Genomic DNA, 15,593 nt, shown 5'->3' with positions numbered 1-15,593 from the left:
AAAACAACGAAAATACCAACAGCAGTTAAATCGCAAACCAGCAAAACAAAACACTAAACCAAACTATGCAACAAACACAACAAACAGCAAAAGTGAATGACCCAACAAGAACAAAAGATCCAACTACAACTGCAACTGACACTGTTCTAAACAACAACCACCATACCAACAAACCCATGAAACACCGTAGCTCACGCAGGGAAATAGTCCCCAACAAACCATCCGAAACAGCCAGCTGCTTGGTCAGGGAGAAAGCCTTACCCCCTGTACCGGCCCTGTCCGGGGTAGTACCGACCACAGTCGACGATCCTCCGGTAGCTGTCGGTGCAGGGGACCCGACCCTCTCCCGGGTAAGTCGCAACACACCTTCTACAACCAACGAACAGCCGTACGTTTCTGAACTGTTTCCAGACAGGTCTGCACATCAACTCGCCTGCCCCCCCGCCTGGCACACAACGAAGGGAAACCAACGCCCAGTGACGAACACCAATACATATCAACCAACAAATAATAAGTATTACACCGAAATCCCAGCCCACCGGGCACCAAGCCCCATCGCCGGATGCTCCTGGCATCCAATGAGATTCCACAATTGGCAACCGACTGAAGTAACACCTAACCCCACCCTTGCGGGCCCCTTGCCATACTCACTGCGGTCCCTGGAAGGGCAGTCCGCCAGTCCACTTAAACACCACCACCGACAGAGGTACGCCTCATCTAACCCCAGATGCACCAGATCCAACAGAAGACCGCCCGAGGACTTAGCCTCAAACAGATCATCCGAAACCGCCAGCCGTTTAGATAGGGAGAAAGTCATCTCCCCTGTATCGGCCCTGTCCGGAGTAGTACCGACTACAATCGACGATCCTCCGGCAGCTGCCGGTGCAGGGGAACCGGTTTCCCACCGGGTAAGTTGCAACACACATTTTCCCATCAAAGAACAGCCGTACGCCCCTGAACCGCTTCTAGACAATCCAGCCCATCCACACTCCTACCTTGTCGCCGGGCAAACAACGAAAGGAAACCGATGCCTAAGGACGAACACCAACACAAAGCAACCAACGAATGGAAGGGACCACAACAAAAGCCCTGCCCACCGGGCACCAAGTCCCATCGCCGGATGCTCCTGGCATCCAATGAGATTCCACAACTGGCAACCGATCGAAGTAACACCTAACCCATCCCCTGCGGGCCCCTTGCCATACCCACTGCGGTCCCTGGAAGGGCAGTCTGCTAGCCCACTCGAGCACCACCCCCAACCGAGGTACGCCCCTCATGACCTTTGTAGCACCAGACCTGATCGAAGGCCGACAGAGGATTTAGCCTCCAACACATTATCCGAAATTGCCAGCTGTTTAGTCAGGGAGAAAGCCTTCCCCCCTGCATCGGCCCTGTCCGGGGTAGTACCGACCATAGTCGACGAGCCTCCGGCGGCTGCCGATGCAGGGGACCCGGCTCCCATCCGGGTAAGTCGCCTCCCCAATTCACACAACCTAGACCAGATTATCGCCTCTGGCGCCTTTCCAGACTGCAACGATCACTCACAGTCCATCGAATACAACCATTCCCCGTCCGCTCCCCTGTTCACGAACGGAAGTCCGTGTAGGAGGACCACCGAGCTAACTTCAACAAAATGGAGTCCCATCTCACAAAGCAGCAATATTATCATCGAGCCGGAACCCCATGGTAACGCTCCTGTCAGAGGAAGGAAGGAAAGAGCGTCCGACCACACACCTTACCGGAACCAACCAACCGCGGAACACAGACTCAGTCCGGACAATTTTAGCAAATCAATCAATGAGAACGACTCCACTCTCCGGCTCACACTCGCTTTACAGTGGAACATGAACGGCCTCCGGGGTTGCTTAGGGGATCTACAGCTGCAAATTGCTCAACATCAACCAATATGCTTGGCTCTCCAAGAAACTCATATCCGGGACGGGACCAATCCCGGACTATGGCTGGGCAACCGGTACTCGTGGGAGGCTAGAAGCGGAGATAACATCTTTCAGACCATTGGCCTCGGCATCCGGACCGACATACCATCAACCACGGTACAACTCAACACGGAGCTTATAGTCGTGGCACGAACCATATCCTATCCGGTCAGATGTACAGTGGCCTCTGTCTACATCCCCGCCGGAGTGTGCAATATCGGTTCAAAACTGAAGAACATGCTGGAGCAACTAGACACCCCCTTCCTGGTGATGGGGGACTTCAACGCCCACCATCCGCTGTGGGGATCTGGTAGAAGCGACAAACGGGGCAGCCAAATTGCCAAAGTCATGGAAGAATGTAACGCTATTATACTTAACAACGGAAGCTTCACCTATATCAGAGGCCAATACTCTTCCGTCTTGGATATATCTTTCTGCTCCGCGGAGCTCGCTGGGGCCTGTGGTTGGTCCGTTCTCGCAGACACCGGAAATAGCGACCACTTCCCAATTCAAATAACGTACGACCGCATACCACCAACCACGACTCGCCGTCAGCGCTGGCTATACGATCAGGCGGACTGGGTAGCCTACGAAGAGGCAGTCTCGGACTTTCTCGCACCAGGCCGCGAATACACGCCCGACCAACTAATGGCTAAACTGGTTCAAGCCGCCGAGCGCAGTATTCCTCGTACAAGTGGCAAACCTCCACCCCGAGCCACCCACTGGTGGAACCCGGAAGTCAGGCAAGCCATTAAAGACCGCCGCAAAGCACTCCGGATACTGAAAAAGACCCCTGCTAACCACCCCATGAAAGAACAAAGGGCTGCAGAGTTTCGTAGATCACGAAACCGGGCCAGAAAGGCCATCGAGGCTGCGAAGATCAAGAGCTGGAACGCGTTTCTCCAAGGGATATCTCCCGATGTTTCCACCACTGAGCTTTGGAGGAGAGTTAACGCTCTCAGCGGGAAAAGAAGGCAAGTCGGCTTCTCCCTCGAAGTCAACGGAACCACAACAGTCGAACCCCGAGTAATTGCCAAAGAACTCGGCAAACACTTCAGTTCGTTGTCCTCTGACGCTGCCCTCCCTCCAACCTTTTTAGCACGATGCAGTAGACTCGGAAGAGCGCCCATATCCTTCCCACCGGACTCAGGGCAAGACTTCAACAGAGCGTTCTCTGGGATAGAATTAACAGCGGCACTCGCTACCGCGCACGGCAACTCCGCCGGACTAGATGATGTCGGCTACCCTATGCTGCAGCATGCTCCACCCGAGGCCAGAAGAGTGCTATTGGAATGTTTGAACCGCATCTGGAGTGGTCAACCCATCCCATCTTCTTGGAAAACGGCCCTTGTAATCCCCATACCAAAGAAGAGTAACACTCCTCGTACGGCGAAAGACTTCCGGCCGATTAGCCTGCTCCCCTGCGTAGCAAAAACTATGGAGCGGATGGTCAACAAACGGCTTATGACCTACCTCGAAGAAAACTCCCATCTTGACCAGCGCCAATTCGCATTTCGCAAGGGTGGAGGGACTGGAGCCCACCTCGGATCATTTGGAGAAATTCTCCGGCAGGCTCTGACGGACGACCTGCATGCCGACATAGCAATACTGGACATCGCCAAGGCCTACAACACAGTCTACCGCGAGGGGGTTCTCCGGCAACTAGTTAATTGGGGAGTCACCGGTAACCTTGGAAACTACATCAAGGACTACCTCAACAATCGTGTCTTCCGAGTGGGAGTCGGTAGCCTACAATCCAGAACGTATGTGGAAGAAAACGGTATCCCACAGGGATCCGTCCTCGCCGTCACTTTATTCCTCGTCAGCATGAACTCCCTCTTTGCATCTCTACCGGGTGGAGTTTATGTTTTCGTCTACGCCGATGACATCATAATCGTCGTAGTGGGAGGATCGACCGCTCGAGTGCGGATGAAGCTTCAAGCTGCAGTAAACGCCATCGGAAAATGGGCTGAAACAGTGGGGTTCAACATAGCCGCCGCCAAATGCTCAGTATCACACTGTTGCAATTCTTATCATCTAGCCACTGATAGACCGGTCAAGCTCAGAAATACACTTATCCCTTTCCGCAGAGAACCAAAAATACTCGGTATCACGCTGGACCGCCGTTTAACTTTCGTATCGCACTTCGAGACTGTCAAACGAGACTGTGAAAGCAGGAAACGCCTCATTCGTACCATCAGTGCCCGACATCCGACATGGAACAGGAGAACTGCTCTGAACGTCAGCAGTGCGCTCATCAACAGCAAAATATTCTACGGTATTGAAATAACCAGCCAAAATATGGAAGGGCTTATGAGGATCCTTGCTCCCCTGTACAACGGAACGACTCGGTTGGCCTCTAACCTACTGCCGAGCACTCCAGCCGAAGCAGCCTGTGTTGAAGCTGGCATTCTCCCCTTTCGGTGGGCGGCCGCTAGCATCATACTCAGGCGCGCTCTAGGATTTCTCGAAAGGACCTCCGGTGGCTCTTGTGCCCTCCTGAAAACGGCTCAAAATATATTCCTGGAATACACCGGCACAAACCTCCCAGAAATAGCTCGTCTCCACAGGACCCGGGACCGTCCCTGGTACACGAGAAGTCCGAACACCAACACCAACCTATCCAGGTCACTGGGAGCAGGCCCTCCCCCCGAGGTCGCTCAGGCCAAATTCCTAGAGCTGATGAACCAACGATTCCCGAACCACGTCCGGATCTACACTGACGCTTCTAAGCTGCAAGGAAAAGTTGGAGTCGGCGTCTGCGGAATAGGAACTGGTCTGGCCTACCGCCTCCCCACCAGCTGCTCCGTTTTCTCGGCAGAAGCAGCTGCCATCAGTCTCGCGATTGCAAGAAGACCAGAGGGAATACCGACTATCATTCTGACGGACTCTATGTCGGTCATATCCGCCCTGGAAATGGGAACATCACGCCACCCTTACATACAGGCCATAGAGGGCACCTGCGATTCATTGACTACTATATGCTGGGTACCCGGTCACTGCGGGATCAGCGGGAATGAGGAAGCCGACTCATTGGCAGCTTGTGGGAGACAGGCCCGAAGATTGCTGACCAAATTGGTCCCATCGACGGATATCATCTCCTACTTCAAAGCAGAAACCATGGCTCACTTTATTAACCACTGGAGGAGCCAACCCGGCCACCTCCAAAAAATCAAGGGAGGACCGGAACGATGGATCGACCGGAGTAACAGACTCGAACAGAGAGCCCTCTCCCGCCTACGAGTGGGGCACACCAAAATAACCCACGCACATACGATCACTCGAACTGACCCCCCCCCCCCCCCCCCCGTCTGCCAGGCATGCCAAACCAGACTCACCGTGGAACATCTTCTGGTAGATTGCCTAGAATTTCAAAACCTCCGAAACCTTCATCAACTACCGTCTTCAATCCGAGACATTCTGGCCAACGACCCGTCAAGCGAGGAGACAACTATTTCTTTCTTGAGAGACGCCGAGCTGCTCGAGAAATTGTAGGTACTTCCACGGACTGTTCGCCTCATCCGCTCTGCAGTATTCCAAACTCCAAAGCACGCCAGCGACCCAGAACGAACAACTTATCAGTCAACCTTTAGAATATCGCCAATGAAATTCACAATGAAATGTAATAATGTAGTGTAATATTATCTTCTCGGGTGAATGACCAAGTAGGTTAAAGCCCGTAATAAACAACCAACCAACCATAGTAACATCACTTACACTCTGATTTAATAGTCCCTACATGCCCACATATCATCAAAGGTTGTTCCTTACACATATCTTAACATGTTTTAACAGGTGAACATAGCTCTAATCGAACAGGTGAACATAGCTCTTTTTCAAAATGTGGAGAGGTCTACTGACCAGTGCCGGCAACCGAACACTTTCCCCTATCTTAACAAGACGAACAACGAACACTGAAGCTTTATCTACGATATATAAGAAGTTATGCTGAAAAGAAGGTTTTAAAAGGTCATTCACAAACAACGGTTAATGACTTCGAGTGTACTATAAATAGAGATTTTTTGCTGCAGTAAAATTGTTCACAAAAACAAGTTCTTTAACATTTCTGAAGACTCCATCCTATTGTTCATGCCTTGAAAAATTTTGTGGTAAAAATCTCACTTCAAGGGGAATTAATCACTATAGCTATATCAACAAAATGAAGGTCTTGGATTTTCATAAAATATCCTAGAAGACACCATTACTGTACGCTTTACCGTTTTCACATGAAAATTTCGCGCGTTTTTGGCGAAAAAAACCACTGTGCAGTTGCGTCAAGTATAACGATTCATTATGTACTTAGTTGAAATGGACATACAAGAATTTATTGATTGACTTTTTTAAAGAAATTATTGAATATACTGCCGCAAAACTTTATAGCTGAGCAATAAGCAAACTACTTGAAACACATCAAAATCAATTTGAAAGCTACAGAATGCATCATTATCTGTAATTTTTCGGAGAATTATTCTTTCGTTGTGCAGGATGCAGTTCAAGGCTTTCATTGGGTGAACGCTCAATGTACTATTCACCCTTAGGAGATTTACTTTTTCTCAGATGGATCAGGAAGCCAATACAAAAATAAAATGACGGCATTTAATTTGTGCATCATGCAAAAAGATTTTGGCATTGATGCCGAATGGAATTTTTTCACAACTTGTCTTGGAAAGGGTCTTGCTTTGGGAGGAGTATTGAAACGAAACGCTGCGAAAGCGAGTTTGCAAGGCAGCTCAAGAACTTTATTCATGGGCTCATGGGCTATTTCTAAATCAGATTTAAAAATACACTATCAGCTTTTTTCGGAATCCGAATACAATAAAATGTTAAATTGTTGCTAAAGTAAAGAAATGCCTTGTGAATAATAAAACGAATAAAGTTATATAAATGTTTTACTTCTCAAGCTTCTTCTGGAATTTTAATACAAAAATAAATAATGCCGAAATATGACCCTTTTAAAATCACCTGGATTTTTAATGAAGTAGAATTTCTAACCAAACATGACGCTCGGTAAAAATATTTTGAACGTGAGGAGAAAGCAGGATCTGCAAGTTTTTTTCTACGTAGTTAATGGACAGCCCCCAGGTTGAAACGAATGTTGCACCCAGCTTGTAAGTGACTCATGGATTTCTTTATTCACAGCTGCTGTGTCTCGCTGGAGATGTATGATGAACGGTTTCATAGTTTTCATGCATGTAGTAGATACATAGATTTTTTATTTTAAAAAAATTGTATCTCCGTATTTCATACGTATTTTATTCATGCAAAACCCAATATTTTTCAAAGTTTACCCTTTTTTCTTGAAACTACTGAAACTACTATTTAAAGACCTTTCTTTTGATCTATATCGGATAAAAATCGGTGCAGCGGTTCAAAAGTAAAAAAATTAACTTTTAAAAAATCACGATTTTTTTAACCAGTCTAACGTGGAAAGAGACACCCTAATGACGAAATAAAAAAATACGCGTTTAATTTTTTTCGGTAAGAAAAGATTTTACCAAATATTACATAATTCTGAGAGATCGTATAACTATTTTTCATGGAATGCAGAGCGAAAATCAAAGATTGTAAACACATTCACGTTTGGATTTATGGAGAGGGTACAACAATGTACGAAGGCAATTGCAATGAAAAAATTAGGGTCAAAGTTTTACAGCTTTTGATGATATCGGAACATCTCGATATTTGTATAGCTTGTTTAGTTCCCCTGATGGACGAATAGACAATTAGTAATTTCGCATTACTTGATTACATACTCGAGCTATTCACACTTCCAGGAGATTATGAATGCTATACAAGCCACATATTTGATCATGCTTCGACTAGCTGTGCTAGCTTAGTTATTCTGACCAAATTAACAACAAGCTAATCCAACTTATTTTTTCACCTAACATTACCTGCTTGGTTGCTAGCTACATAATCAGTCAGATGGTATCTTCGCCTTCATTTTATAACTTCATTAAGTACATGTCACAATTAGAATGGTTGAAATGATACAAGCATCACCCCAAATAGGTAAACCCCTACCTAAACCGGAAGAAACTAATCACAACGTAGTTGAAACTGGTTAAATGTGAAAAACGTCAATCATAGATTATTTCTTACGAAAAAGCAATACACAATTTTTGTAGTTTCCTACTATCCATTAACAAGACTTGTAGTAAATAGCCCACAGATCAACTCAGTTATAGTAATCGATTGACGATGAAAACGTTGGTAGAAGTGAACGAACGGTGCGGACTTGAAAAACACGATCATCATTCATTCACCTACCGTGTGATGCGTCATTGAATAATAGAATTGGATAGATTTATTATTTCTCGAAAATCTTTCGATCTGCAAATTTTATTGACAAACCGCAACAAATAAACTCGGTTGAGAGCAGTGACAATGACCCATAAAAAATACTACAGACCCAAATGCGGTTTTATCACAAATAGTCTGAAGGTTTTCGGACATCTCTCATAGCCTGTAGCACCGCGCATAGCAATCAGAGTACTAAAACCGGTATCTCGCATTTCATACACGGCTGATGCTAAGAGGATCGAGAGAAGCGGCATATTCACGAGTGTGGATATTTGTTTTAGTGCACTATACGAGATGGGACGAATAAGTAGACTTGATTTCCAACGATCATTACGACCGCTAGTAATACCGATCGTCCTTGCCCTCCTTGCTGGTAAGGTCAGTGCGGAAGAGGTTACTTGCCAGAAAGGAGGCATTTGTGTACCCAGCTATCTGTGCGAAAATGGAACAGTGAACACGTCTGGCACAGGGTTGATCGACATCCGCATCGGCGACGATTCCATTTGTCCAGAACCTCTGGTATGCTGTTATTCATTGGATAGTGCAAATTCGGTAGAACCCGATGATACCCAGTGCGAAGGAAAATGTGTTGTACCAGAACAGTGTTTAGATGCTTTCGGCGGATTAGGCGTCATAAATTTAAGATTCATGAGTAGTATGTGCCCAGAAAATCAGGTCTGCTGTAAAAATCTTGTGGTAGTGTGCGATGGATTTTGTATTTCTCCGGAACAATGTGTAGATGATGAAGGCGGCATTAATTTAAGGATTTCCGGCAAGGGTTGTCCTGATAATCAGATTTGCTGCAGCAGTACAAAATCGCCTCAATTGACCAGTTCTATCTGCAAGGGCAGTTGTGTTAATCCCCGACAATGTTCCAGTGCGGTATTTGCAGAAGGTTTAATCAATTTAAGGTTTTCCGATGGATGTTCAGACAATCAAGTATGCTGTCCTAGCGTTATTAAGAACGAATGTGATGGAGTTTGTACAACCTCTGATCAATGTGAAGATAATGCTAATGGGTTTAACTTGCGATTCGCTGACGAATATTGCCCCAGTAATCAAATATGCTGCACCAAACTTAAATCCCTACAGGGACTTCCCAATGAAAAACCACCAGAATGTAATGGAAAGTGTGTCTTACCCAGCCAGTGTCAACCCGGAAATATTGCACAAGATTTGATAAATTTAAGATTCTCTGATAGCGGTTGCCCGTTTAATCAAGTTTGTTGTCAGAGTCCAGAAAAAACTATATTTTGTGACGGAGTGTGTGTTCCTTATCAACTATGTGTTCAACTTCAGAGTCAAACTCAGCATAAAACTATTGACTTAAGATTCTCTGATCAAAGTTGCCCAGCGAATCAAGTATGCTGTCAGAACATAGAGACCGCTCCAAAATACTCGTGTGATGGAAACTGCGTTCCATTGGGTAGATGTCCTAAATTAAGAATGACCAGTTTAATAGATCTCCGATTTTCGAGTACGGAATGTCCTAGTAATCAAGTGTGTTGCAAAAAATCACAATCTGTGCCATTGTGCAGTGGTGTCTGCATAGCTCCGGAAGAATGTGCAGATACTGTAACAATTACTAACTATATTAGTTATATGATTGGTGACGATAGCTGCCCTGTTAACACTATGTGCTGTAAGAAACCGAAGCAAAATAATCATAGGTTTCTCAGTGTGACATCAACTGATATGATTATACCAGATAGTGTTAGTTGCACTTGCGTACCAATTCAACAGTGCCCAGATGTGACAACTGGTCAAAATCTGATAAATCTCAGAATCACAAAGTCAAAGTGTCCCATTAATCAGATCTGTTGTAAGAATCCAGCAAAATCAACATGTGAAGGAACGTGTACCGCTTTTGAGCAATGTCAAGAACCTATAGTCGGTATCAACTTAAGAACGCATGATCTAAGCTGCCCGGAAAACCAAATCTGCTGTAAACAAACTAGAACCCCTATACTCGCTGCTGAGCACAATGCAATCTCAACCTGCAACGGCACCTGCGTACTAATTCAACAATGTCCAGAGATATCATTATCAAAAGAAATAATTAATCTTAGATTTAATGAAGAGAGATGCCCTGTAGGTCAAGTATGCTGCAGTAATCCAAATATTCCGGGATATTGTGATGGGTCCTGCGTACCGAACAGTGAGTGCATCGATCAACCATTTATTGATGTAATCCATTCTGGATGCCCGGTGAATCAAATATGTTGCAGACATATCAAACCACTTCCTGTCGGCATGGGAATACCTTCTTCTTGCAAAGGAAGCTGCGTTCCTGTTCAAAGCTGTCCGTATTTTGATCGAAGCAAGAATCTGATTAACTTAAGACTGACTATAGATGGTTGCCCTAGCAACCAGATTTGCTGTCAAACTGCATTTCAGCCCAACGTTTGTGATGGAATGTGCACTTCGTATAAGAACTGTGACGATAATGTAACTGGTTCTCTGCTTATAGATTTACGTGACTCAGAGGGAATCTGTCCAAGCAGTCAAATTTGTTGTAAAAAATTGAAACAATTTAAAATTGAGCCATCGGCTGTTGATGTTACACAGAAGTTGCCGAAATGTGAAGGCCGGTGCGTTCCTTTTCAACAGTGCCCCGAATATACACTTGACAAAAACACTGTTAACCTCAGAAATGCAGCTGAAAATTGTCCACCGAACGAAATCTGTTGAAACTCCAGTAAAGCAATTTCAACCTGCATGGGTGTATGTGTACGAAGCAATCAATGCGCCGATTCCCTACTTGAAATTAACCTTCGCAACACAGAAAGCGTTTGCCCAATAGGCGAGTTGTGCTGCCAGAATCTCAAAAGTATTGATTCACCCGAGATCGCACCGGCGATCGTTAGTCACCAACCCCCTAAAATAGCATGTATCGGATTGTGTGTCTCTAAGGAACATTGTCCCGGCCCTAGCGAAATCAATCTCAGGCTGAACAATCAAATGTGTCCTTCTAACCAAGTTTGCTGTAAAAATCCACAATTTTTGGCTCCATCAACGGATAAATTACATCTTCCAATGCCTTGGGGTCCGGTAGTACCACCAAGCGGTGATTTTGTCAATAGCCAAAAGTCGACTGAGAAACAGTTTTTTGAGTGTACTCTGCAAAATGACCCCAGAACATCCTATATCAATAAAGCCGATGTTCCGTGGCTCGTTACCATCTGGAGTAATCGAAAATCTATGAGCATTGATGGGAATCAATATGAGTGTGTGGGTACGATGCTACGAGCTGATATGATTCTCACCGCTGCCGATTGCGTTGCTGATGCGAGTCCGGAGTTGTTATATGCCCGAGTCGGTGATTTCAATCTTCAACCTATTAATACGCTCTCAAAGCGAAGGGTGCGATATGATTCCTTTATTGATGTATTCTCCACAACAACAATTAACAATTCTTATTTAATTTCACAGGAATTTTATATCGAAAGAATTGCGATTCATCCGGATTATGATGTGCGCTCTGGACATGCCAATGTGGCTGTACTTCATTTGGGTAAAAATGCAACTAACAAGGGTACTGTATGTCTGTCACAATACGGGGATCACTACTCAGATGCCGATTGTTTTCTAATCGGATGGAACAAATTATCAGTTACTTCGAAGGTCATAGCGGATGCAATCCCCGAAAAACACTTCGTTAAGCTAAATCAAAATAGCAGTTGCCCGGAAAGCGTGATCTGCACCGATCAACATCACACAGCAGAAAAATGCGACAATTTTCAAGGATCGCCGCTCGTCTGTTTCGCGAATGGAGGTCGAAGTTGGAAACAGGTTGGACTTGTTTCCAAAACCAGCAATTGGTGTGATAGTGCTGCAGTTCCAAGCTCATTCATAGCGATCGGTTCGCATGAAATGTGGATTCGTGAACAAATTGCTCCGAGTTTCCAACAGATGGCGGAAGTGCCGAAACCGTCCAGGGTCTATTTGCCGGTTTCAGTGTGACAGTGCGATGAAAAAATCCAAATATTTACGCTTAACGCTTAACATATATACAATAAACCTATAATTAACTGTTATGTGATTGTTTCTGTCTGATAATATTTTAGTTTGGTACAAGAGTTTTATAAACGTTTGCTCAAGAGGCGTATGGAGTGACGTTTTTGAATTATTGTTTTTTTTTCGATTATAGAAGTTTTTACCTTAGGGTCATTCGACTCTTTTTTGGGTTAGGATACATTTTTATAAAAATCGCCAAACCTATTCGCGAGCTTGAAAATAGCACCTAGGTGAGCTGTGTAAGAATTATTGTCTTTCTTGAAGCTTAACTTTGAACAACATTCTTTAACGTCTATCTTTGTGGTAGTATCCGTTATTTATAAAGAAACAGGCCAGCGCGCGCGGGAGGGGGGGGGCGGGGTGGGGGCTCAACCCCCCCCCCCCTCCACGAGCGTTTTGAATTACTTTTAAAAATTTATTATTTTCCTGTCCAAGAAAAAATATACTGCAAACCGTTTGGACACATAAAATGTCATTTGAGTTCTCTGAAGGATCAGTTAACGTTTCGACAAGCTTCGATATTAGCAAAAGTAATGAGTAGATAGCAGATGTCGGTCAGTGGGCTAGCAACAGCAGCTAAGGGGGAAAAACACGAAGTTGGAGAAAATCGGAATATCGTTGTCTAGAGAACTTTTACCTCCGATGATTATCCTGTTAGAGTGGCAGCGAAACGGATCGCGAAAATGGGCATCGGTATAGGGTGAAATACAGCCGCCAAGAAGTTCTCAGCACCAGCTAGCAGATAAATAGGAACGACTAGCACCAAGAAGGATAAGAAACCCGGCGAAGGTGGCTGTAAACAGATGTAAATCGTAATGGTCGACACCCCCGGAACGGTTCATGTACCAACAAGGTACGATATTTGCAGCAGACCTGAGCAGGTGAGATATATCGCGAAGGTTTGACAGCAAGTAAAGAAATGTTGCTATGGATAAAAACATGACGATTCACACAAAATAAACAAGAACACAATCCTCACTAAAGCAGTACTTAACGGTTGCCCCGGATGAATGAGGATTACGGGATACAAGAGGTTTAAGTTTAGTCTGTTGGCTTAACAACTACTGCAAACCAATCCGAATCCACCACGAGCCAGCAGGCAACGCACAGTGGTCGGAAATGCCAAAAAGGTCACTATAGGCCAAACCATTGAAAATATTCATAGGGTATCTTTGGAGGAATTGTTCGTAAGAATATTCCCCACAATCTGATAAAAAATAAACTGAGGCATGGCTTACTATATTTTTATACTGACGAGGTAGAAAGTTGGTGTCTTCGACAAAGTTTTAGAAACGCTCATAATGAAGAATTTTGTTCAACAAATTGAGCTTGTATGACATGTCCAGAGCTAGTAGGTGCTGAGGTCTATCCAGCGATTCCGGGTGGAGTGTAGCTTCCGGTTCTCTGGCGCCCCAACTACCCACTACTAGCCATTCGACGCGGTCAACTTGGTCTAAGGCCCGGTGGTGGATCTAGCCTACTCACCCGTTAAGGTTGAAAAAAGATTCAAAAACCTGGCTTGTAGTGTATTGGCACTGTGTGGGACTCACGACTCACGTTCGTGCCGATCCACGTAAAGCACTCCTTACTCTTTTTACGCCCTTCTTCCCATGGAACTATGTCAAGGTATTACTTCATGGGGAGCTCGTCGTGCTTTCGTCTCACCTCTTTCTTCTGCTCTATCTCGGAGTCTCACTTGGTCCATGAAATGGCTCGACCTTTGAGCTTTGATTTAACACTCGACTCTTTTCTTACTTCTTGGTGCTATTATGTCTATTACGTCGCCGTTTAGCTTTCGTTACCGTGAGCCGTTTAGGTGCTGATTCCTTGAACCATTTAGCTCCTGTTTCCGTGAGTCATTCAGTTCCCGACGTTATCACGAACTACTATGTATGTATGTGTGTATGCGTCTGTGTGTATGTTGCCGCAAATGTCGCTCAATTTTCTCAGAGATGGCTGAATCGATTTTCACAAACAAATTAAAGGTACAACGTTCCCATCGACTGTTATTGAATTTCAAATGGATCCGACTTCTGGTTTAGAAATTACACAAGCATATGAAAAATCGCATCACTGATCATTCATTCGCAATTCACAAGTAAACATATTTCAGTTGTGAAGCGCCCAACTTGCATAAAAACGATGCATAGCAACCAGCTGTCATGAATGTACGCATGGCAAAGCTGAAACAATATTTACACAAGCAAATCGGTTGCTATTAAATAAATTTTAAATTTTGGTCTGTGTATTCCCAATACGGGAAGCATCGCTTGAGAAGCTTTTCGCGAGTGGTTCGCGACGAACTTTTAACGCCCTTTTAGGAATCAGAACAAAACTGTAGTACTCGTGTACGGAACACTCCGTACAACTTTTTTCTACAATTAGACTAGAAATCACATGAGCACAGGTATTGACACGAAATGTTTCTCATTTCAACGGGGGAGGGGTTCTCAACGGGTGTTGAATCCACCACCAAAGAATAAAGGTTAATGACACCTTTGTCTTACGGTGAACATCGGACGACGATGCGTACTGATTCAGCCACTTCTTGCTCTACTAGCTATCGGCAACTTGTGATGTGCACTGATTCACCTGTGTCTTGCTTTACTAGCGATTAGAAATGGACAAAACAGTTCACTTCGAAGAAACATTGCCGTTCGAACAGTTCTGTACAAAGAACTAGTTTCGTTCAGCTGATGTTTACTTGTATCTAGCGAATGGTTCTCAAAACATTCGAATCTGCGAGATGCAATACAATTTCTGAGCGACAGTTCTCACAGAACCATTGCTGCCTTAACTGTTATATTTTTATGCTGAACGGGTTCACCAAGGGTGGCGAGTTCTTTATGATGTTTAATGACAGAAGTAGAGAGTGATATCAATAGTTTTATTTAGCTTGTGTGTCTTTCTTAGCTCGGATCCATACTGGGAGTGCACCGAGAAAGCTGTGTGGGACAACCTACACTTGTATTTATCAAAACAACCTGCTCTATCTCAAACTTTAGAGCATCCATTTGTTCTAGGAATTTGATCAACGATAGTCGTAGTACAATACTGTATACTTAGATTTTCGAGTTTTGATGAAATTTTTTTCTCGACCGTTGCAAACGCTGCCTTAAGGGACAACACAAAAAGGAATACAAACGGTCGCATATGGTCGTTGTCCCCTAACGCGACTGAAGGGTTTGTTGAAGCTCAAACAAAGCGATGAATATTACCTCTAAACCTGTAAATAACTCAAAATAAAGATTTGAAATGCCAAACCAGATGTATTTCTGGTTTCACCTTCATGTGCATTTGACAAATGATATTTTGAAATCAAATTAATCTGGATTG

The 15,593-nt window shown here is 44.6% G+C and overlaps 2 protein-coding genes across 2 annotated transcripts; both read left to right on the top strand.

Annotated features, from left to right (window-relative positions):
- The first annotated feature begins 8,530 nt into the window (after positions 1-8,530).
- LOC131691255 (uncharacterized) lies at positions 8,531-10,933 on the top strand. The gene has a single exon (XM_058977522.1). The coding sequence runs from the start codon at positions 8,535-8,537 to the stop codon at positions 10,929-10,931; it is 2,397 nt and encodes a 798-aa protein (XP_058833505.1). The 5' UTR covers positions 8,531-8,534; the 3' UTR covers positions 10,932-10,933.
- On the top strand, positions 10,933-12,255 carry LOC131691256 (phenoloxidase-activating factor 2-like). The gene is made up of 2 exons (XM_058977523.1): positions 10,933-11,603; positions 11,673-12,255. Exons 1-2 carry the CDS (start codon positions 10,959-10,961, stop codon positions 12,201-12,203), a joined length of 1,176 nt encoding a protein of 391 aa, XP_058833506.1. The 5' UTR covers positions 10,933-10,958; the 3' UTR covers positions 12,204-12,255.
- Positions 12,256-15,593: the final 3,338 nt, after the last annotated feature.

Source organism: Topomyia yanbarensis, chromosome 3 (genome assembly GCF_030247195.1).
Source record: "Topomyia yanbarensis strain Yona2022 chromosome 3, ASM3024719v1, whole genome shotgun sequence".
NCBI lineage: Eukaryota > Metazoa > Arthropoda > Insecta > Diptera > Culicidae > Topomyia > Topomyia yanbarensis.
Note: the sequence above shows the minus strand (reverse complement) of the source record. Positions and strands in the feature narration are given on the sequence as shown.

Excerpts from the sequence above, each read along its gene's own strand:
- LOC131691255 (XM_058977522.1), top strand. The coding sequence starts at position 8,535 with ATGGGACGAATAAGTAGACTTGATTTCCAACGATCATTACGACCGCTA.
- LOC131691256 (XM_058977523.1), top strand. The coding sequence starts at position 10,959 with ATGGGTGTATGTGTACGAAGCAATCAATGCGCCGATTCCCTACTTGAA. Across the intron at positions 11,604-11,672 it reads ATACGCTCTCAAAGCGAAGG|GAATTTTATATCGAAAGAAT; the intron begins GTGCGATATGAT and ends TTAATTTCACAG.